General features: G+C 37.6%; 1 protein-coding gene and 1 non-coding gene across 3 annotated transcripts in view; both read left to right on the top strand.

Moving 5' to 3' along the window:
- The first annotated feature begins 118 nt into the window (after positions 1–118).
- trnaq-cug (transfer RNA glutamine (anticodon CUG)) lies at positions 119–190 on the top strand. The gene has a single exon. It is a non-coding gene; the product is annotated as a tRNA-Gln (tRNA).
- A 5,290-nt stretch (positions 191–5,480) lies between these two features.
- Positions 5,481–23,678, top strand: part of LOC113118356 (C-myc promoter-binding protein-like) — a 30,337-nt gene continuing 12,139 nt past the window's right edge. Inside the window, exons 1-18 of one of the 2 annotated variants that reach the window (XM_026287451.1) lie at positions 5,481–5,697; positions 10,673–11,018; positions 11,584–11,830; positions 12,614–12,683; positions 13,041–13,210; positions 13,881–14,119; positions 14,228–14,294; positions 14,438–14,496; positions 14,902–15,046; positions 15,180–15,355; positions 15,860–15,960; positions 16,836–17,057; positions 17,695–17,840; positions 18,270–18,296; positions 21,542–21,675; positions 22,451–22,583; positions 22,695–22,901; positions 23,026–23,154. In XM_026287451.1, the coding sequence (XP_026143236.1) occupies positions 10,708–11,018; positions 11,584–11,830; positions 12,614–12,683; positions 13,041–13,210; positions 13,881–14,119; positions 14,228–14,294; positions 14,438–14,496; positions 14,902–15,046; positions 15,180–15,355; positions 15,860–15,960; positions 16,836–17,057; positions 17,695–17,840; positions 18,270–18,296; positions 21,542–21,675; positions 22,451–22,583; positions 22,695–22,901; positions 23,026–23,154 (2,583 nt within the window). In that variant the 5' untranslated portion in view covers positions 5,481–5,697; positions 10,673–10,707. The remainder of the gene's footprint in view (positions 5,698–10,672; positions 11,019–11,583; positions 11,831–12,613; positions 12,684–13,040; positions 13,211–13,880; positions 14,120–14,227; positions 14,295–14,437; positions 14,497–14,901; positions 15,047–15,179; positions 15,356–15,859; positions 15,961–16,835; positions 17,058–17,694; positions 17,841–18,269; positions 18,297–21,541; positions 21,676–22,450; positions 22,584–22,694; positions 22,902–23,025; positions 23,155–23,678) is intronic. The other variant, XM_026287452.1, reaches the window with a different exon arrangement.

Raw genomic sequence — 23,678 nt, 5'->3', positions numbered from 1 at the left:
TTTAGGTCATACTTCCTGGTGATGGAGGTTTGGAGGAACAAACAAACTAATAACAAAAGTGACCACACATCTCATAATTAGTCATCAAAACCGGTAGATTTCTTACTGTTAGTAGGGCGGTTCCATGGTGTAATGGTTAGCACTCTGGACTCTGAATCCAGCGATCCGAGTTCAAATCTCGGTGGAACCTAGCTTTTCATTCTTTTGAGTAAGAAATGTTAGTTTGGATTTATCAATACTAGTCACAAGGAGCATGAAACGTCTGTGCTTAAAAGGCCAATAATTAGCTCAAACACTGATAAATCCATAACACTTTTTTTTATTAATTTATTATAATTTTTATAATATATATATATTTTTCATTTTACACAAAGGAAAGGCGTAAATCAGGTATTAATAGTTTTAAATTAACGGAACCCCATTCTATTAAGCGTTTTCTAACGTAAAACGATTTATTTATAATAAATTGAAACTTTACGTTTGACCACTAGGGTGCAGTATTGTGCGTGTCTTGAGTCAGAAAAAAATACAAAAAGATTGAAATGTACCGAATGTGATGGCGGGGGCTTTCTGAGTACTTTCATTTAGTAATCTACAACAAACAGTTGTACCTTCTTTAGGCAGATGAAAGGCAATGCATTGCAGTGCTGATGGGAAAGCCCCCATGGTTCACAATGAGTCACGGTACATACAGTAAGAAACATATTTCAGATTTGAATCAATGCATATCTCATGTTTAGGCGTCTATATTTATTTTATTTTGAGTGGATAATGTGGAAATGACAAGGACAATGATGCCACCAAAAGTATTTAGTCATTCTGTAATTATATTCTTAAAAGGTTCATATTCCATTCTTCAATCATATTGCACAATCATATAGCAACCAAGCCTGTGATTCATAATAGATAAACATGCATTTCCTGGCAATGTATACCAGACCTGATTTTCTTCCAGTTGTATGGAGTACTCTGTTGAATAGAGATTATTTGTCTAGATTGTTTTCTTTTCTTTTAAAATGTTAATTTTTTTTACATCAAAATATTTTTTTGATTACACAAAAAAAAAACAGTTACAGCTATAAGAAGGTTTTGTACTTCTTAGATTCTAGTTCAGAGAGACAAATAAACCAGCATTCAAATATTCCTTAACTATTCCAATATGTTTAGCAAATGGCTACACCCATTTTTTCATAATTTATTTTTCTTTTCTTTTTTTTTTTACATCACCCAAGACTTTGTCCAGATGTTCTAGAATCTAGTGAATATCCTCTGGTGCTTTGCAGCAAACGGTACATTACTGTAATCAGAGCTACATTTTTTATGTATATTCTGTCTGCCAGTAATGTACTGTAGTTGTGTTGCTGACTCATATTCAAAAAGAATCACCTGCTGGACAGTTGGGGGGTTTCTACACTGCAAAATATGTTCTTATACCAAACAATATGCAATATAATGCCTTTCACTTTTGTCACCATTAAACACAATAGAAGAAGACATTTTTTTTTACTTTTCAGCTTTTTTGGAGTTTACAGTTAAACTTATACAGTGTAAATGCAATTGAAAGGTCACTGGATTTTTTACATATTTCCCAGTTCAGTTGTCAAAATGTTATTTAAATCTTTCTTATTAATATCTATGAATTAAAAAAAATGGAAACAGTACATTTTTGTATGTTTTTGAGTTTCAATTAAAATAGGAACCGTTTCAAATAGCAAAATTATGTCTTTACAAAACCATATAACAGAATAATTATGAGAACATCAATAAAGACAATAATAAAACTGTACTTAACAAGTTTGCAAGGTGTTTTGATTTTCCTGTAAAACATTCAAAGCAGTCAGACATGAGATCCCAAAAAATAGAGATGTCTTATTACACATTTCAAGTTTGGGTTATTAGTTATTCGAATCATACACAAGCACACATTGAAAGATAATAACATTACTTCAGCTCCACCGGGAGATTACAGAGACACTGAGGTAGACACAAACACAAGGCACATATCCAACGCATAAATATGATTTCTGTGCAGCACGTTAAAGTAAAATTTAGGCACAGACATCTTATTTTTGCCAGATGTACCTCTCAGTTCTTAGATAAATCCTTAGATAATTATATCAAGATGACATATCTATGGTGAACCGGAGTACTACCACAAGTGGGCTGTGTATAAATTCCATTTCAAACTAACACAATTTCTAGCCTAACAAACATAATTGCTACATCTAAACAAATGGAGAATCCTGTGAAGTTGTGTAGAAACGCGCAACATATTGAATACCACTGAATTACAAGCAATGATTCTGGAAGACCCCAGTGGATATCATCAGATGCAGGCAGAGATCAGCGACAGCAGCCTTCAAGCTCTACTCAGTTTGTTCAGCTGCTCTCATGTCAGATGTATAAAACCCAACTCCAGTCTCAGATTCAGATCCAAACATTAAAACTAAAAAACTTCTCTGTAACACTGTAAAGGCTTTTACAGAAGTGAAAAAAACAAAGCGAAATGTTGTACTCCACACTCCGCAGCAGACTGAAACTCATAAGGCAGGCAATGACGTTCCAAATACCTTATCTTTACTGACGCCAAAAAGGGCATACTAGATTGATGAAACTCTAGTCCTTTGGGTGGCTATGGTGTGGCCTTTGGAACCACATAGCTATAGGACTATATCACGAGGGGGTGATGGATATCCCACTCCTTCTGATGTTTATGGCTTGGCACAGTCAGTTGGGTGGCCAGCCAGCATCCACTTAAACTGCTTTATTAAATCATTCATCTGAGTTTAAGAAGTGTTCTGGGTGTCTTCTTGATGAAGAAACCTGAAGCACTTTGAAGATGGCCTTCAGTAGTCTCTGGGGTGCTTTGCAACACCTTTTGATCTCTGAACCTTCTAAACAAAAATTCTCTTGCAGAACATTAACACCCACACGTTTTCTAGATTAGCACTGCAAATGTCACCTCCTAAAAGTCAACTTTTGTCAGTGGATTTCTTTCCTATTGTTTTCAAATCCTGCTATTTTTTGTCTTTGGACACACTGCAAGAAAATACCTTATGCTATGTCAGTTGAAACACTTATTTAACAAGCTGAGGAGCTGTAGCTGAGAATGTAGTTACAGCGGCAATCCGCCCTCATCAGACCACCTAGAATGGCATGGAATGTTTGAGTCAGTGGCACATTTTGTTGGCAGTCACACCATTAACTAGAAAAAATTCTGCTCATTTTCTGTCTGATGTGGGCTGCATTGCCATTTTCAAAGCACTGTTAAAGCAGCAGTGCAGGACCAGGGTTTGCAAACGAACTTAGAAAAGTCCCATAGGGCCTATACTCTCTTTAACTTTGTCCTTGAATCAGATGTGAAGGAGATTGCCTCCATAAACTCAACCATTTACATGGTGATATTTCCCCACACAATGACTGCTAATGGACATGAGCAATAATAATAATACAAAATGGAATGAAATACGTTGATTTTTGTTACATTGGCATATTATGACACGTAACAATTAATGGTTGATCTAAATGTTTTTTTTTTAATGGCTAAGGGAAGTTAGAAAGAGCAGGGTGTCTGAAATAATTCTAATAGATTGACCATTTGTCAGAGTTATTAGAGTTAAAACCATAGTAAAACTGTAGTTTTATATATATATATATATATATATATATATATATATATATATATATATATATATATATATATATATATATGTGTGTGTGTGTATATATATATATATATATATATATATATATATATATATATATATATATATATATATATATATAAAACATTTTATATATAAAAAATTTGACTTTCTATATATATATATATATATATATATATATATATATATATATATATATATATATATATATATATATATTGATAGTATATATACAGGTGCATCTCAAAATAAATTTCATATCTTGAAAAAGTTTTTTCTTTTTTTGGTAACTTATTGCAAAAAGTGATACTTTCATATGTTCTAGATTCATTACATATAAAGTAAAACATAAAAAAAAAATTGGTTTTATTTTTGATGATTAGAGCTTACATCTCATGAAAGTCAAAAATCCAGTATCTCAAAATATTAGAATATTTACATTTGAGTTTCATTAAATGAACCATTCCTAAAGTATAAATTCTGGGTATCTTTTGTTCCATGAAACCACAATAATGGAAAAGACTGCTGACTTGGCAATGGTCCAGAAGACGTCACAGAAGGTCATGATTGAAAAGGGTGGCTGTACACAGAGTGCTGTATCAAAGCATATTAAATGTAAAGTTTAATAACTGGGTAGGAAAAGTTGCACAAGCAACAGGGATGACTGCAATCTTGAGAATACTGTCAAGCGAAGCTGATTCAAAGACTTAGGAGAGCTTCACAAGTAGTGGACTGAAGCTGGAGTCAGTGCATCAAGAGTCACTATGCTCAGCCGTCTTCAGAGAAGGGCTACCAAGCCACTTCTGAAACAAAAACAACGTCAGAAGCATCTTACCTGGGCTATGGAAAATAATAACTGGACTGTTGCTCAGTGGTCCAAAGTCCTCTTTTCAGATTAAAGTAAATTTTGCATTTCATTTTGAAATCAAGGTCTGGAGATACAAGGAAGACTGGAGAGGCACAGAATCCAAGCTGCTTGAAGTCCAATGTCAAGTTTCAATAGTCAGTGATGATTTGGGGAGCCGTGACATATGCTGGTGTTGGTTTATTGTGTTTTATCAAGTCCAAAGTCAATCCAGCCATCTAACAGGAGATTTTGGAGCACTTTATGCTTCCATCTGCTGAGAAGAAATATGAGAGAGAGTCGATCCAAAAATACAGGCTCAGTATTACCTCAGCAGTGCCACAGGCTGATTGCTTCCATGCCACACCTCACTGATGCTGGAATTTTTATTAAAAGAGCCCCACCCAATTGTTGAGTGCATAAATTAACATACTTTAAAGAACTTAAACTTTTCAGATTTAAAGATTTTTTTAAATAAGCTACAAAAAAAATACATGTTCTTTTAGATACACCTGTATATATGCATATGCATTTAAAAACAGACATATTAATAACAATAAAAAAACACAACATTACCAAAACTACAAATAAAATTCATATAAAAAACGCAAAATATAACAATACAAACTTATTCCATTTGAACGAATTCCTAAAACTAATTCCTCTTTGAGGTACTATTATAGTTGTATTAATTATTTGCGTTATTCAAACTACTTTTTTCGTGTGTACCTCTCTTATAATTCCAAGGCTTTTTGTGCTTGTTATTTATCACGGACTGTGTCTTTAAATCCAACTTCCAAGTCCCAACACTTTCAAACAAATTCTGTCAATAACATTCAGCGCCACAGTCTTTATATGGACTACCTGTCGGGACGCCCCCACATTAAATCAGCGACGGTCCCCGGAATGTTCAGCTGACGTCACGGCTTGCTGGCAGTCACGTGCCCCGGTGGTAGGTTTTAATAAGCGCTTGCGCGAGCCTGGAGCTGAGCGCATCTCTGAAAGCGTGTAGAGATGAGACACAGCCCTTCCGGAGGGAATATTTATACGTGATAGAAGAATAATTTATTTGTCTGATGAAAATGGAAGGAAATACATAAAGGCCTTCTTCAGTCCCGTGATTAATAATCAGAATAACGGTGCGTGTTTCAATGAGCGTGTCCTCTGAATCGTCGTCCTACTGAAACAGTGAGTGCGCTATGCTCATTTCTATTTATTGGTTACGAACATTAATTTGCTTTCCTTTATGAATTGTACACGTTAAAATAATCGATAGATGATAAATATGAAGCGTTTAAGTCAATATATGATGTAAATATATAAAACTGACCGGGGATGGAGTGACTGCTGTCAACACGCGTAGGTAACTGTGCGCTTGTTTTGATTCTGATCGTGGATTTACATACTATGTGATGATAGTCATCCCCTACACCATTTATCGGTGAAGCTTATTAGAAATATGTTTCTATTAGTATAATTCAGGATTTTGAGCATCGGATGTAAATAACATGGCCCTAATGATTTATGAGTTATTGTAAGACTGACCCAGCCCAGCTGTCTGGAATCTGGATGCAGTCAGTCTCACCTTCATATTTATTTCACCGCATTTTTTTATGTTTGTTTATTAGTATGCAATGTTCTATCTTTACTGGCAATTAAAATGGATCTATAATTGAAAAGAGTATTAATGTCAGTACTGGTGTGATGTCGTCTGCAGGGCCAGAACAAATTATAGGCATTAAAGGGAATGTGTGCTATCAATATATAGATAAGTGGTTGACTTGTATATTTTTAATGACTTGTTTGTAAATGTGTACATTTTGTCCTCCCAATTCTGAATATGTGGGTTAAATCCTTTGGCATAGCTACTCAGCAGGGTGCCACACTCAAATACAGATCAGAAGAGTTACAGAGACAGAGATTTTGTCTGATGTGATAATGTGAAGCTGTAGTTGTTTGAAAAAAAGACTGGTTGAGCAAAGCATGAAAAATTTGAAAGTTATTTCAGAGAGTTTAAGGAAGATTTCTCAAAGCATCCATCATGTATTGTGGAGATTTGGCTTTGATCCAGGATTCAGAGTTGGATGTGATATGTATCTTAATTCAGAAAAAAACTGCAATGGATTCATGAGCATGTATTTGTGTTGAAGTTCGGTAATTGCCAGTGTATCTTTAAATTCATTAAAGCATGAATATGATTTTTTTAAAATATGATACATCAAACCAGTTTTACCGGTTTATTGCATTTCGTCATCGCTCAACTGTAATTTATATATTTTAAGTTTAACAGTCTGTGCTTAACAAGCTTCAGCAGTGCATGCTTTAGTTCGGTTGGGCGTTCCTTTAAAATGTGTCATGACATTACAGTTAATGTTACATTAAAGGGAAACATCTGTTGAAACATTTTCACTAATAAGACTCTTGGTTGTTTTCATCTTCTCATCCACTTTGGAAAACCTGCATGGGCAGAACTTGTTTCAAAACTCCAGAAGTTTGCCAGAATCTGTCTCTTGACAATAGGTTGAATAAATGCATTGCTTTATAAGTGTCTTTTAACCCAAAAGTTTTAGTAGATACAGTTGAGTTGGAACTTTAAAGAGAAAAGAAACCCTGCCTGTCCTGTACCTCAGTAAAGTCTTCCTGACAAAACATTTCCACATAGAAATAGCTTGCCTGCTTCCCCCTATCCAAAGTATGCAGATGTCTGCTTGTTTCCCGGCATGGTGCAAAGGAATCAAATGTCCGCCCCATGTCTTAAGCAGGACCAGATGCTCGGCCAAATGTGCTGCATTAGTTCCCCCTTCTTGTGTTTTCCTCCAGGCCTCCCTGCTGTCCCAGAGCTGTGCAGCCTGTTGGTCCATGGAGCCCTTACGCAGGACCACAGCCCATGGCTCCAGCACAGCTGGATAAGATCAGGCTTGTTTTTATGGGCAGGCTGTTAAATTGGCTTATCCTGTGGCTCTTACACGCCACAGGTTGGTGAAAGAAGAGCAAGGCTTATCATGTCAAAAGCATGCCTCCCAAAGCAGTACTAAGATGAAATTATTAGAAAATGGTGTTTGTTATGCCGTGGGTGTTTTATTTGGGACAAGACTCTGTCTACTACTATATGTTTCCCGATTTTTTTATGTTATCATTTTTATATTATTTTTGGACTGTTTTTATTCCATAGATTTTATGTAATGTAATAATGCATTACTTTTTTGATAATGGGCCAGGACTTTGAGTGCTAATCCTAGATCACTGAATCTGTTTTCATATTCTGTGGCATCATTCATTGCGTAGTGCTTTCTGTATTGTGTGTACTGGAACTGTCCAGTCATTTAAACTGGAAAAGGGAACCATCGATCTCTTACTCCTGTTCTTTGGAAAGACAAGTATCAAGTCGGTCAGAGATCAGGGAAGTAAAGGAGTTCCTTATTTCTTTCTCAGCAGCCAGATGGGATGGCTCAGACATGAAGTGTCATTTTCTTTCATGGTTTCTCCATGCCAGGATTTCCGCTGCGTAGGACCCATGTTGATTTGTCTGATGAAAGTGCCTTTACCAACGCACTTCCGGGCGTTTTTAAGTCCCTCATTGACGTTACCATGGTGTTTCACAATCAAGAAGTGACTTCCTATGAGTTGAAAGGAAAAGTGTTGAGTCAGTGCAAGAGTCTCTATTATTGCATCACAAAACAATGAAATCTGCCTCAGGGCTTTCCAGTGCACAGTATGCCTTATTACAATATAATAATAACAATATAATTCTCTGCATGTTTGTCCAAATTTGCCTAGAATTTCTCTCTAACCTGTCGGGTTATGCTGTTGCCTTTCCTCCCCAACAGTTGTTATTGAACTGTTGATGTGAGATTGTGAAGTCCTCATTACTGCATCATTATTTCTACCAAAAGAGTCCGCTTTCTGACTCATTTTTATTAGTTTTATGTAAGTATTTTTCTCTCCCCCGTTACATTTTAAAGTCGAATGATGAATATTTGCTGGCTTTTCTTCATGGTTGCCATGGTGAGGATTATCATTTTTCTCTTCTGATGGTAGAGAGGGCACAGCCAGCCTCTGCGGATGGCGTGGTTGTTGGACCGAGAGATTATGTCTATATATAATCCTAAATCTCTCACGTAACATGTGACACATCTGCTACGTTTTTTTTTCTCACTTTGTGTCTGTTTGGTGGACTTTCTGTTGTGTGTGTCTCTGATCGGATCTTGAGATGTTTGATTGTTTCTGCAAGTAGATTGATGGATTTATGTTTGCTTTGTGTGATGTTGTTGAGCACAATATGTGAAATCAGCTGTCGGAGAGACATCTGGAACAAAGTGTGCATCAGTGTCTTTGTCAATGTTGTTGGACAAGGGACAGAGAGAGTGTTCTAGAGTCTCCTCCTTCAAAGCCCAAAGGTTTATATGGATGAGAAGGATTAGAGTTCTAAGGCCTGAATTTATTCTCGGCGTCTAACAAGGATCTTGAAATCTGCCGATGACTTGTCACCATTTCCAAAATATTTGGTAGAAACAGCAACTTCCCGTTTCACACCATCAGCGTCACTGGTTCCTTAAAAGAAAAACGTCTTTACTTCGACACATCGTTATATCAAATGAACTAGTCAATAGGTCAGTTTCAATTCCTGAGCTCTTAAGCCGTGTCCCATGACTCTGTAGGCCATTACTGTAAATCACAGAGAAGCCATTGGCCCAGATGGTGTCCACTGTAATGATGATGGTACTAGGCGTGTAACGGTTTAAATTTCTATGTTCATGATTTTAGGTACAGTTCAATATTTGATCAGGGGAAAAAAGACTACATTAACATATTTATTGACATATCACATTAGACTGACTGATATAAAATTATAATTAAGCTTTATTTGGAGTATTTCTTTGTTGCACATTTCTTAATATTATCCCTAAAATGTGTTTTAATATAACTATTAATAAGGATTGCATGAGTCTTTCAATGCAAGATATTTTCAATATCTGAAGTATACTTGCAATAATTTCACTTTAGCACAGACATATTTATTTATAGCTATATCTATATCTTTAGTTGGACCTTAGCACTATTTCAACAAAATTAATGTGCATTAAAATTAGTTGTCCCAATTTAGCAGACTTTATATACAAAAAGTACAACTGCAGGGTATTTTTATTAGGCACATAAATATGTAAATTTATTTTAAGTGAACTTAGCACATATTTTTTTCACAAGGGTAGTCATCTAGGAATCCTGAAAAAACATTTATCTTGGTTGCTTTCCACAGAAATCTTAAGCAGCACAACTGTTTTCAGTATGATAATAATTAAACATGTTTCTTGAGTAGAAAATCAGCACATTAAAATGATTTCTGAAGGATCATGTGACATTGAAGACTAGAGTAATGGCTTCTAAAAAGTCTACCCTAGATTTAGGTTTCAGTCATTTTTTGGGACTGCATGACCTCTACAGAAAGATAAAACTGGACCTACAGTCTACTAGCAGGTACCATGCTATTTTTGGTGCTATGAAGCCATGTGAACATCAGTCACTCGTAATGACTCAGAGTGAGTACTTGTGCCAACTTGAGTGTTGTAAAAGCCCCAGGCCTCTTCTGAAAGAGAAGGGAACCTCTAATTAAGATATCAGTGGTTGTGGTATTAGTGAGGCTTATGGTGACAAACTTCACATTGATGCAGAGTTGCAGACAGAAGGAATTCCCTTTGTTGTCTGACCTTTTTAAGTACATTATTTCTTCCTTCCTGTGCACTTACTCAGCAGGTACAAACTCTTATGACTCATGATTCAAAAGCACAATAGGACATATTCATTTATCCCCAGCAGGAACTGGTAATTGCTTCCGTCTGTCCAGTTTATATTTCTCACAAAGACTGTTGTACGAGATTGTTCTCTGCATCTGTGGATGTGTAATGGTCATATCCTTTTCTAAGCCCATAAGGGAGCAAATGTAACCAGAGTAAAAATGGTATTTCCTAGGAGTGTTGTAAAACTCGTACTGCATATTCTGATTGTTTTTTTCTTTTCAATCCCTCCTGGTTTAAAGACGGATGTTTTCATTCGTGAAGATGGTCGAATCTGAACACCTGGCATTATTAAGCAACAGTGTGTACTAGGCTGCAGTTCCCCGTTTCTTCATATGCTCACTCTATTCACATTGCTCTCTTGTTCCCAGCATAAACAGTCCTCGTTTTATGGGGATGATCGAAGATGGAAGACAAAAGCCTTCGTGTAGCAGACTACTTTGTGGTGGCAGGACTCACCGACTCATCTAAGCCCCTCGAGGAAGATGTCCACCCTGAGGATGGTGGCCATAGGAGTTCAGCCCAGCTCAAGGCGCCCATCACTGATGTGGCTGTGGTGATTCGCTCCCTAGGGGAGGAAGTACCTCGAGGGTATACCTGCGTTGAATGCACCCCCTCTGGACTTCCTGCCGAACTGAATGGAGGAAGCCTCATGGGGCCGCAGATCTTCCTCTGCTATAAGAGAGGCAGAGACAAACCGCCGCTCACAGACCTGGGGTAAGACATCTAAACTTCAGATATGGTTGTACCAAAAACCTAGTAAGCTGCTTATTTAGAAAGCATTTTAAGTTATGCTCCTGAAGCAAAGTCTTTTCTACACAGTTGCTAAAAGTTTTGTTCTTTTCCATGCGACGAACTCTGCTGATGAAGATGAAGATGTTGACTATAAATATACCCAATTTTTTTTATATATATTAGAAGGTATCAAGAAAAAAAGCTAAATATAGAACTTGAAGACAAAAAGTGACATCTACACTCTATTAATATTTAATTGTATATAATTAGCTTATTCGAACATCATAGTTATTTTAGCAACATGCTAAAACTCAATTTTACTGGAATCAGCAGTAAGTGAGTCATGTCACTGATGCTACTTGCCAAATGCCTATTGATGGAGCTGCTTTCCCAATCAATAATTCATAAGGTACTATTTAGGATGCTGTCTTTTAAGGTAGCTACTAATGTAGGCAGTAGACAGTGAGGCAGCTCAGTCATTTTTGGAACCTGGTGTGTTTGTGCAGAACGTTGACTATCCTCATGTCCTTTGTTTCATGATTCTTAGAGTCCTCTTTGAGTGGAAGAAGAAACTGAAGCCGGACTGTCAAATTATACAGACCACACCCTCTGGCCGCCCCGCTAATATCAGTAGCTCCTCCTCCCAAAGGATCTACATCACATATCGGCGTGCCTCTGAGAACCACTCTAATGCCACGCTGGCTGTCACAGACATCTGTGTCATTATTCCCAACAAGGGAGAAACACCACCACATGCTTTCTGCAAGGTGGACAAGAATCTCAACAGCAGTATGGTGAGCACAACAGTCACCCTATCCTGTTCAAATAACCAGCAGTTTAGATGGAGGAAAACTGGTTGACCGTGATGGTTTTTTCTAGCAATGCTGGTTGTCCATGGAAGCCCTGCTAACCAAGCAACCTTGTTTAAACTCTAGGCAGAATTGAACTGCATTAAAATGTAGAGATTTAGTGCCAGATTTACTAAACAGGGCAAATTAGCATTAGAGCACAATTCCATAAAAGCACAGATGGGGAAAAATTCTGCGAGTGATGTACTAACAGTGCACAAATTAAAGAACACATACGCAGCCAGATAATTTCCATTATGACCAGCGCAATCTACCAAGAGCAGCGCAAATTAGCAGCGCAAATTAGCTTTAGTAAATTGTGTTGCAGGATTCATTTTAATACTCTCCTCCCATAAATTATGCATCTGAAAAGGATACTCCTAAAAATGCATGTTCAATAAGGTCAGGCAAAAAAATAACCCGTTCCTTTTCAGTGATAATTCTTTACTGCGCATATTGTAATGCCAAGAGACCACTTGTGCTGGCCCTTTGATTTAAATATGCTTACCATATTAGATATCAGTCAACACTGGCAAGATTTTCAATAATTATCAGCTTATCAGTATTTCCAAAATTTTAGTACTGGTACAACCCTGCTCAAAGCGTTTTAGGTGGGTAGTTTTTTTTAAAATTATGAGTAATAATAACATCAGACCACAACGATCAACATTTTACATATCTGTATAAAGTTTGAAATCAACTTAATTTCTGTTTTTTCTGCTTTTACAGTGGGGGTCCTCTGTGTATCTGTGCTACAAAAAATCGTTGGCCAAAACCAACACACTTGCATTCAAAGCAGGTATTGTAACTCAGCCTTGAGTTGTTTTTCACAGTTTGTGTTTTGTTGTGTTTTTTGCAGTGAACAGTAGGAGGGAGAGGATACGTTAGCGAGAGACACATCAGAGCAGTAGGATACGACTGCAGTTAAATTATACTTGATACTCCCATGTAGCAAGAACAACAAGATGTCATTGTTAAACTCAGTGCTCTCAGCACCAAAAAGATCTAGGCTTTAACCGCTGTCTGTGATTAGCTTGTCATTTGGAAGACTGGGTCAATTAATGAATTACAGGGGAAACGATGTGGGATCAGTAATAATTGTTGTCTTTGATGGAGCCGTACAGCCTAATTGGGGGTTTGTATGGGGTGTGTGCAGGTCTTTTGTCCAGATATCCAGAAGAGGATTATGATTCCTTTCCTTTGCCTGAATCCGTGCCCCTGTTTTGCCTGCCGACGGGAGCGTCGATTGAGTGCTGGCCCTCTCATACCAAATATTCTCTTCCTGTCTTTTCAACATTTGTTCTTACAGGCGCCTCTGGAGAAAAGGTACAGACAGGAAAATTCACACATGAGCACCATCAAAAACACACACAAACATTTAGACTTTCTGTATGCTTTCTTTTCACTGCAGCACCAGCATTCTTTGAAAATCAGACACACAAGAAGGGGAATTGTCTTGTCTGGTTTAGCAATGTTCAAAGAATTTAAAGCAGCTCGAAACCAGCGTGGACAGAATATCAAAACTGCCCATGAATAAAGGGCCTCAGAAAAGAATCGAAAATAAGATTAACGTGTAATTGGCCTGTTTAATAATGCATTGCTAAAGTGCTGTTTGGGTCAGCTCAATTATGTCGAACACATCGGTACACTCAGCTCACTCTCCTGAGCTGAACACGTCTCAAGGCTGTTTGTGCTGCAGTATTGTATAATTTATTATTTTAGGTGAGCAGCTTCAAAGAAACATGGCTAAGCTGAGATATCTCTGATCTAAAAGACTGCAAAATTAAATCTTCCGTATCACTTTCTCAATGGGTGGATTTGAGAAGCGGTTTTGAAATAGATACTGTTTGTGATTGCTTTTAAGTAGGCTAGAATAGTTGCCATTGTGCATTTAAAAAATGTAATGCAGGTATCAATACAGCATTTTTTTGTTCTCTAAAATGTAAACCAGCCCAAATCCTAGGCAGGTGTTCATGAGTCTGTCTCTTGCTCTCAGGTTTATGGTGCCGCCATCCAGTTCTATGAGCCCTACCCAGAAGACTATTTGACTGACAAGCAGCGATCTCAGCTGGGTCTGCAGGCTAACGGGCTCAGGCCCCTAGGATCCATGACTGTCCACACCAACAAAAGCATCTGCCTTCTCTCTCACTGGCCCTTTTTTGATGCTTTCCATAACTTCCTGACCTTCCTCTACAGATACTCCATCTCAGGTCCACACACTCTGCCCATTGAAAAGTGAGTTTCTAAGGACATTTTTAGAGGTTGCAAAGCTAGAGCTGAAATGTTAAAGTCCAAAAAATATTTGGCGGCCACTATAAAGTAATATTTTTTATTTGTCCTTAGGCATATATCCCATTTCATGCACAAGGTTCCTTTCCCTTCCCCACAAAGGCCACGCATCCTGGTACAGGTGAGTTTTTGTACACGTGGCACTTTGTTTGAACACCGTCTTTCTTGAATGTGTCAAAACAAAATGACATTGTGTAGTCAAATAGCTACCAACCCTGGCCCTCATCTCACTCTGACCGTTGTTTGTGTGCTTGTTTTTCACAGCTGTCTCCACATGACAGCCTGATGCTGAGCCAGCCTGTTTCCTCCCCACTCCCTCTGAGGTAAGTCAGACACAAGATACACTGACCATGTCAGATGAATGCTGATCAAACCATGAAGTGTGGAAATTATACTTCAAAAGGACCTGGTTACGTGTGATATCTTAATAGCATGTTTAAAGTGGGTTGAGACTCCTTTACTGTATTTTATGCAATTACCTGAACACAGGTCAATTGCTCATTTCATTGCAGATGATCATTCATGTCTTTTTATGTTTTGCTTTGTGTTTTTGTGCTTTGTTTGTATTGTTATGTGTTTTGTTTTGTTTTGTTTTGTTTTGTTTTGTTTTGCTTTGTTTTGCTTTGTTTTGCTTTGCTTTGTTTTGTTTTGCTTTTGTTTAGTTTTTTTGTTTGGTTTTATTTTTAGTGAGTAAGTGTTGTTTACACACTTGTTTTCTTTGCCCACAGTGGCGGAAGGCTCTCTACACTGCTGTTGAACCTCGGCCCAAAAAATGCAGCGACTCTGCTGGTGTTGGCTGTGACTGAACATAAGATCCTAGTTCACTCCTTGCGTCCAGCTGTTCTTACCAGCGTTACCGAGGCCCTGGTGTCGGTGAGTGGAAGACTATTCATTTTCACTCATGCCTTTGCAATTTCTATTTTAAGATTCTTACAGTATCAGTTCCTTTTGCTTGTTGTCCCACTTTTGGCTGTGTCTTGTTTCAACTTGTTTACATGTTCCACAGATGATTTTTCCCTTCCACTGGCCTTGCCCATACATTCCTCTCTGCCCGCTGGCCCTGGCAGACGTGCTCAGTGCTCCATGCCCTTTCATTGTAGGGGTGGACTCACGGTACTTTGACCTCTATGAGCCACCGACGGACATTAGCTGTGTGGACCTGGACACCAACACTATAACTCAGTGAGTGACCTTTTAACATCTACATACCTCTGAGTTCCCATGAGATGCTCTCCTGACCTTTTTGACCTATGTTGTTGAGATAAAGGCATCCTTTACCACATGAATTCACAAAATAAACACTAATTTCCCAGTTTAGGTGATGATCGGTGTCCTTTGTGATATGAATACTGACATTTTTAGCAAAAGCAAACATTTTTGTGAAATTCCAAGTAATAATCTTTATCTTTATGCAGATGGTTAAAAGATCAGGATGGAGATATATGAGCAGTGAGGAATGTTGTAGTAAAGATAGGACCCTCAGTACCACCATGTGTTGAACACATGCTCCTGTGTTGTTTGTTTGCCAGTATTCACCTTAAAGATTACAGACCTTTTAAAAAGCTACATTGAGACAGTAAAAACATTGAGACAGTAGAAAACAGTCCTCAGTTATGTTGTTATACGGGCATGGACTCCCTTAGCTGTTTACTCTCTCAAATGATAAACGTGTGTGGCCTGTTTCAGCAAAGAAGAACGCAGATCCCTGACCTGGAAGATCCTGCCAAGAAAAGCCTGTAAACATCTGATCAACACCCTCAGCAGTCTCCACCAGCAACTGGATGAGGGTTAGTGAGAGCGGGTCACTGTGGTGTCAAAAAAGAAAGATTTCACTTATCTTCTGTCCTTTTCAAGGCAATGTTAGTTCACTTCACTGCACAGAAAGTGCCATTCTTATTGGCCTTCTACTGTCCTTTTGGGCTCTGACAGTATCATTTTTATTACCTAACAATGTTTTATGAAAGCTTGACTGAGTAAGAGCAAAACCAGTCATCCTTCAGATGTGATGAGATTTAGAGACGGGAGCAATTGGCTGGATAGAGGTGAAGTAAGGCACAAAGTCTTGCTGGGATACTATCTGATACATGAGAGCTGATTGATGCTTCAGTCTTTGAACTCAATTATTCAATGTGTTTTTGGTTCTCGAATATGTCCTGTATGGAATGTACCAACTCGTAGAATTGGGCCTAAAGACTGAAGTTATTTATAGGTAAAGAGTAATAAAAATGATGTATGTTTCTGCACTAAGTGACTGTGTTCCCATATTTTTTTTGAGAACATTATGTGTCAGTTGATATGGATGTTTAACAACAGAAAGAGCCATGATCTTTTTGCTGACCTTTCTGAAGTGATGTCAAAGGAGCTTATGTACCGCACCCATATCTCAAATTGAGCCTACTATATCTTCATTACTGAGATATGATCAGTAAATTTCTCGTGTATGAAAGTTGATTTGTACTCTACCATTGAAAAATTTAGTGCAATTTTATACGGCTAAATTGATTTGATCAGACATACACTAAAAGAATAATTATGGTAAATATGACTACAATTTGAATGTGTTGTTTTAAAAATTTTAAACGGAAATAAATAAAACTCTTACTAACTAGAAACTTTTGAATGGGAGTTTAAAAATAGTGATTTAAGCATCGATCTTCCACAGGTTATCAGATGAGCCGTGAGGAAATACAGATGGAGGCCTTCATGAGTGAGCGGGAACCTGGCAGTGGCGGGAAAAGTCTGGAAACCTTGGAGATGGAGATCCAGGAGGCTTTCCTGCGCTTCATGGCGGCCATATTGAAAGGCTACCGTTCATACCTGTTGCCCATCACACAGGCTCCATCTGAAAAATCAACTGACTCCAGTTCTCTCTTTGATTTGCAAGGTAAACAGCCAAAATGGACTTGATTCTTAAATCCTCTTTCTCCTGTCCCGATGTATCAGGTTATTTGTGAACGTCAGGAACAGCTTTAAAAGTGTTGCCTCATCAGCGTTAAAACTGAAAAAACAATGCATTCAAATCTTGTTTTGACCCGACCACATGCAGCGGGTCCACTGTGATACATTAGTGGAATGCTGGAGCTCAGCAGCTGCTCAGAATGCTCAAATCTGGCCCTGTGCCTGTAGAGTCTGGCTTAAATCAGGCTTGAAATTATTGTGGCGATTTTGATAAAGCCCCATTTTAAATTAGACATGCCTGACAGGTCCAACAAACTGCAATGATTAATAGAATGTCTGAGAACACATCTGCAGCCTCTTATGTAATCCCTGAGTTAGAATCTGTTGCATCTTTCACACTGTGTACACTACGGCTTTCTCAATGACGACAGTCCAGTGAATAACACGTAACTCATGACACGCCCTCTTAAATTTGACTGATTAAATGTTTAATCGCAACGGACAACTGTGGCCGTGAAGTATAGTAATTAAATAAGAAATGCAACCACTTTTTTTTTATTGTAATGGCACCTCTCAGACTCTCCGCTTGATGTCCTTGACTTTCAATATGGCTTTTTTTGCAGGCTTTTTGAAGAGTCGCGATCGATCCCATCAAAAGTTTTACTCCCTCATGACCAAGACTCAGATGTTCATTCGTTTCATCGAAGAGTGCTCTTTTGTCAGCGATAAGGATGCAAGCCTTGCTTTCTTTGATGACTGTGTTGACAAGGTAGGAAACATATACATAATTAGTTCCCGCTAAGAAATACATCTCATGCCTTTATCCAGAATGCAGCCGCCTCTAATTAGATTCAATATAAACTGCTTCTACAAAGCTCACGAAGAGTTATCATTTTAAACTACACTCCAGGCTCTTAGCAAAGAGCATGTGGAAAAAAACAAAGAGTTCGAGGAAGTGTACACGGCATAATTTCTGAGAACAGTAAGGGGAAATGTTGTCGTTAATAGCTGTGCAGTTGTGATCCCTTGGGTTTACTTATGTCAGGTTATTAATTTTCTCTGAGCATTGTTCTCTCGTTTGTTCTTTCTGGTGTTTCATCTAAACAGCCTGTCCTATTATTTTTGCTTTTCTCACTACTTTTTTTTCTCTTTTCTCTTTTTTCTTTAAACTTTTATCTTTACTTGCTTGCTTGGAAAGTTATTCGGTACGGAGAAAGGGGGGAAGGTAAGCTGCTTAATTCAGTGTCTTTTAACTTCTGATGTATTGCAAAACTGAAAACAGTCACTAGAGTACTGTACTTCACCTTGATTACAAAAAAAGGCCCTTTAATGATTCTGTGAACAATTTTATTTTACCTTATTTTTATTAATAATATCTAAAACATTAGGACTGTTAAGGGGGGGAGGGGCTTGGCCTAGTTTTTTTATTTTATTTTTTTACCTCAGTTGACAGACATATGACCTGTTTTGTGGTTCCTCCATGGGTTTGGTGATTCATAGCTGGTATTATGAAGCTTGGCTTTGAAGATGCATATTTGCTGCCTTCATAATTAAAAAAACATGTCTGTTTAGATCAGAGTCTCTGCAGAACCACTGAGATCCTGCATGCATAATACATTTTTCGGTGCCTTACGGCACTTTGCGTTTTTTTATACGCAACTCATGTGCCCTTTCTCGGTATGATCCAGACTGCACATGGATCTGAAGCTGTAACTTCAGCAAACCACTGCAAGTTGTCTCCTTTTTCAAGTGCAAATCAATTTATTTCCAGACGGTGGTTTTGTGCCTTTGTTGTACATTTATATCCGTCTCAACAGGAGCACAATTTATTCTTGTTTAGAGGAGCAGGAATCATCTCTCACCTGTCCTCCTCACAAGGCTGTAGTGTGCTAGTAAAGATGACTGTGCAGCTCTTTAGTCTTACACTTTCAGTTATGAAAGTCACACTTATCCTGCTCTGGCCTGTCCCTCCGTTATGCAAGGACCTTGCAGGACAGTTCTTTAGCACTGTGGTGGTAATGAAAATGACAGTTTGAGTTGATTTAAACTAACATGGGTTTGTGGGTTGTGCTCACAGAGGACGTTTATAAAGGAACCATGGAGGTAAAGGACAAACCATGTACAGCTATAGCCTGAAAGCATTTGGTTACAGTTTGACACCTCAATGATCCAATGAACCAGTTTTAAAGTTCATCAGAATTTAGTAATATGCGACCATTTTTCTGAGTATCTGTAAAACTTTTGTTTTATGGTGCTGCCTCTGTTTTCTGCAGCATTGTGTATAATTATTACACGGCTCACTCAAATACTTGCTTATAATTCAACAAGTGTAGTGTTCTACTGTGGAATATTATTAAAACTATTTTTAAACTCTTTATGACACTGTTGTCCCTAGCAACAAATCTCCTACACTGCTAGATGTATACTATTGCTCTCTTTCCTCTCACACAATAAACTAATTTCAGCTCAAATCAACATCAGTTTATGTATTTACTTGGTAAGCTGTGTAAAAAGCAGATTCAAATCTACATTGCCCCATTGGTTTATTTTGTGGTTAACCTGTTAACTGTCACTCACGTTTTTGAAGATAGACTTGAATGTGCATGATACAAACCTAAATTTTTATAATTCATGACTGAAAACATTTTGTAACATGATTTTGATGTGCCATTTACATGGTAATGCAATGTCTGATTTTAAAATGGGTTTTAAAGGATGAATTTTGAGATTTTATGTTTTCAAGTGATATATAACTTCTGATGATTTCTAAAATGTGATAGAGAAAAAGGCAACGAGGAAGTTTTTTTTTTAAACAAAGGTCAAAGCTCCTTTTGTAATGTAGATTTCTGAGGGTGCACTCTTGTCATAAATTGATCTATTACTTTTCCTAAATAATTTTTAACAAAAAATATTGGTATAATATATATTTGGGAGTCTTAGACCTTTCCAACGATATATAGTTTGTCAAGATTAGATTAGATTTGATTGTAATATAGTATAGTCAACGTAGGCGTCCCGTATACGGGACGGGGTGACATTTAACAGGTTAAAGAATGACTGTACATTATTTGTTTACTTGTATATATAGATATATATCAAAAATAAGAAACATTTAAAAAACACAAAAAAACGAATCAGGATTTCAATAAAAGCTAATAGCTAATACAGCACTTTCACCTCTTGAGGTAGCATATTGACATTTTATTATTATTTACATGTATATATTTATAGTCTTACAATTATATATATATATATATATATATATATATATATATATACAAATATTTTTCTTAAATATATACATGCATGTGGGTATATTATTTATATATACATAATAAATATACACAGTACTTTGACACCCTGAGGTAGAAATTGTTTCAGCATTTTCTAAAGGTTAGGCACCTGCTTTCACTGACTTGAAAATGGACTTTAGACTTCATTTTGTACCGTATTCATGGAAAGTGCCTTTTGGCAGCTATCCTGGTGCATTACAGAGAGCTCTGTTTGACGCCACAAGTAATCAATTGCTGTTTTTTTTCTGGTAAAAAGAGCCAGTGATTGATCTAAAACCTTCTCAGGGAAACTCATTTGGCAAGTCTAGCTAGAGCTCGATTCTGTTCTGTTGCTCTTACTGTCTGTCTAATAATTTTTTAATAGTATGATCCAAAACCCCCTTTGCTGAAAATGCTTTACAGATACTTAAACTGATTTTCCCTTTAGCAATAGATATAAAGTCATGCTTTATTTGATAGCCAGTGTAGTATATTGGCATAGGCTTTATGATGCATTTGTGGTCTATTTACAGGGCTTGTAGACAGACTTTGTCTGAAGGGCTAAATGCACAATGGCTCCTCCAAGCCTTGTCTAGCCTATAAATTGCACTGGGATGGTTTCACGCCCCTCAAGCAATACAACATTAAGCGTTAAGTCCAGGTCAGTGCACTTGTAGTGCATCTGTGGCAGATGGTGAGGATTGGATGGAGACTAGGAGGATCAGAGCTTCTTGGTACAGATGTGAGATCAGTCGGACGCAGAGATGTGGGAGGTTATCAGGGTCATTTACACTAAAACCGGTGCTCCATCTGATCTGAGATCAGATCATCTGTACTTGGCAAGCTGCAGCATGTCCAGACAGTGGAAAATCCCTTGGCATGGCTGTATGGCAGTGTGTGTGTCTAGTTCAAGATTCAGTTCCCAATTCTGACCAAATTGTCTATTTGACTATATAGTAGTACTGAGTAAGTTAGCAAGTGTTAAGGCTTTTTTAAGACTTCCAGTTGCTATAATTATTCTCACCGGTTCCTCTTTCGGCATTTTACTTTCCTCATTTTATTCAGAGACCAGTGTTGGCAAACATATGTCCTCTTACCTAAACCTGATCTTTTCTCAGTCATTGGTCATTGCCTCTGCTCTGTGTTCTAGTGGAAACAGAACACAGTCTGTATCTCATTAAGTGTGTTTTTACCCTAGGTGGATAGCGATAAGCCAGAAGACACAAGGCTTATTGAACTTGACAAATCCCACCGCAGCGAGCACACGGTCTACATCACCCCTCCAGAGCTGCCAGCACTTCCAGAAGGAGAAGAGCCACCGATGGTTTATAGGTACAATAGACGCTTCTGGCACACAAACTCTCATGCACACTACATTACTGTGCACATAAACAGTATGCCACACCACAGATGGCATTGTAGCAATATAATCCCCTTCTAAACCTTCCCAGGGTGTAGCGTGTAGAGTAAACCTCTCTACGGATTGTATGTGTACAGAAACTCTCACTAAAGCAGTAATGCACACTCCTTAGAGAGCATGTGATAATATTAAGTGGATCTGTTATTTCGGGATTTGGTTCTATTTTGTTATAATGGGCAATGGGGTATCTTGACAATAAAGATTAATATTGTCCCATATCCCATATGTACATTTTTTAATTATTATTATTTGAAGCCCAAGTTTATCCTTGCATGATATTTATATAAAAAAAATTATAAATTTTTTGAAATATTTGAATTTTATTTTAAATGACAGATTTTCTATTATTTTTGTGAATTTATTTTCTATTATATAAACATGTTGTATTGAATTGAAATATTTATACTCTGAATTTGTTTCTTTTTAAGTATAGTTTACGTCATAAAAATGGCCACAGAAGCTGGTATGGTGTTAAAGAACAAACAAAAACAAATAACTTTAATGTTATATATTATTTGTAACTTTTGAAATCTGCAATCCTATCTATATAATAATCTTTTCTAAAGCTGCAGAAACGACATCGATTGCTGCATGCTGTAGCATTCTGCTTTTTGATAAATAAGCTTTGACGTGACTTGACAATAACAATCAAGTACAAGCTTATCATGAACTCTTGATGTCTTGCAGCTACAGTGGCTTTCCTGTACTGAACGCCCAACTCTGTGAGCTTCAGGATGGTCCCAGAGTCCCCAAAGCAACATCAGCCATGAGACACATCAGTCCCATCAGCCCAGCTGCCATATTCAGGCGTTCCCAACAGGTTGGAATTTCAAACAGAAATCTCATCCAAATCACACCCCATGATGCCGCTTGTCAAATCTCACCCCCTCCTATCTAATGCCCCATCATCTCTCTGATCCGCCCTTTGTAGGAGATCAAATCAGCCCAGAGGATGGCTAAGACATACTCCTCCATCCCACAGATGTGGTCCAAGTGTCTGCTCAGGCATTGTCACGGCCTGTGGTTCATCTGCCTGCCCGCGTATGTCAGCGCCTGCCACTCGAAGGTGCGGGCGCTGCATACTGCTTACGACGTGCTGAGAAACATGCAGGACAAAAAGTTGCAGCCCCCTGATGAGGTAGAATTGCCTAAAAGTCTCCATTGATTGGTTTGTCAGTACAGTTTGTGCTGCACCTAGACAGTGGACATTTCCACCGGTGTTGTGGTTTTGTAAGTAATGGTTTGTTTCTGCTTCAATGGAGGTGTGTTACCGGGTCCTGATGCAGCTGTGTGGGCAGTATGGGCAGCCTGTTCTTGCTGTCCGGGTTCTTTTTGAAATGAAGAAAGCCGGAGTGCAGCCTAATGCTATTACATATGGATACTACAACAGGGTGAGCATAGTTTTCTTTTGTGCTACACAGAGACACATTGCAATCTAAATAATACTAAATAAATATGCATACATTTTCTGTGCTGATACATACTTTTGGTTTTGTGGTAGACCACATGATACAAAATTTCTGAATTTTATTGCCATTTCTTGTTCAAATACATGCAGTGACCTTTTAAAACAAAATACAATTTATGAAATGTATTATAAAATGAAATATCAAAAGTGCACCTGTTTTTTAATGTTGTCTGGGAGGTGCTTCCTTTTCTTTTTGGTGTTTTGCTAGTTTTTGAGGATGAGAAATGTCACGCAAACAGTGTCGCATCATCTGATTTTATTATATTTTACAAAAGTTACTTTAATGCACACTAAAATGAAAACAACATAGACCACAAAATATATAAGATGTTGTTTTCTCCTAATTTTATAAATGAATAAGCATATTTATTTTGCATTCAAATTCCATATAAACTGCACAATAATGTGGTTAATTGCAATTTAGCTTTTAGCATTTTTTTCCTAGTA

Source organism: Carassius auratus, chromosome 18 (genome assembly GCF_003368295.1).
Source record: "Carassius auratus strain Wakin chromosome 18, ASM336829v1, whole genome shotgun sequence".
Lineage (NCBI taxonomy): Eukaryota > Metazoa > Chordata > Actinopteri > Cypriniformes > Cyprinidae > Carassius > Carassius auratus.
This window is presented reverse-complemented; position numbering and strand designations above follow the sequence as displayed.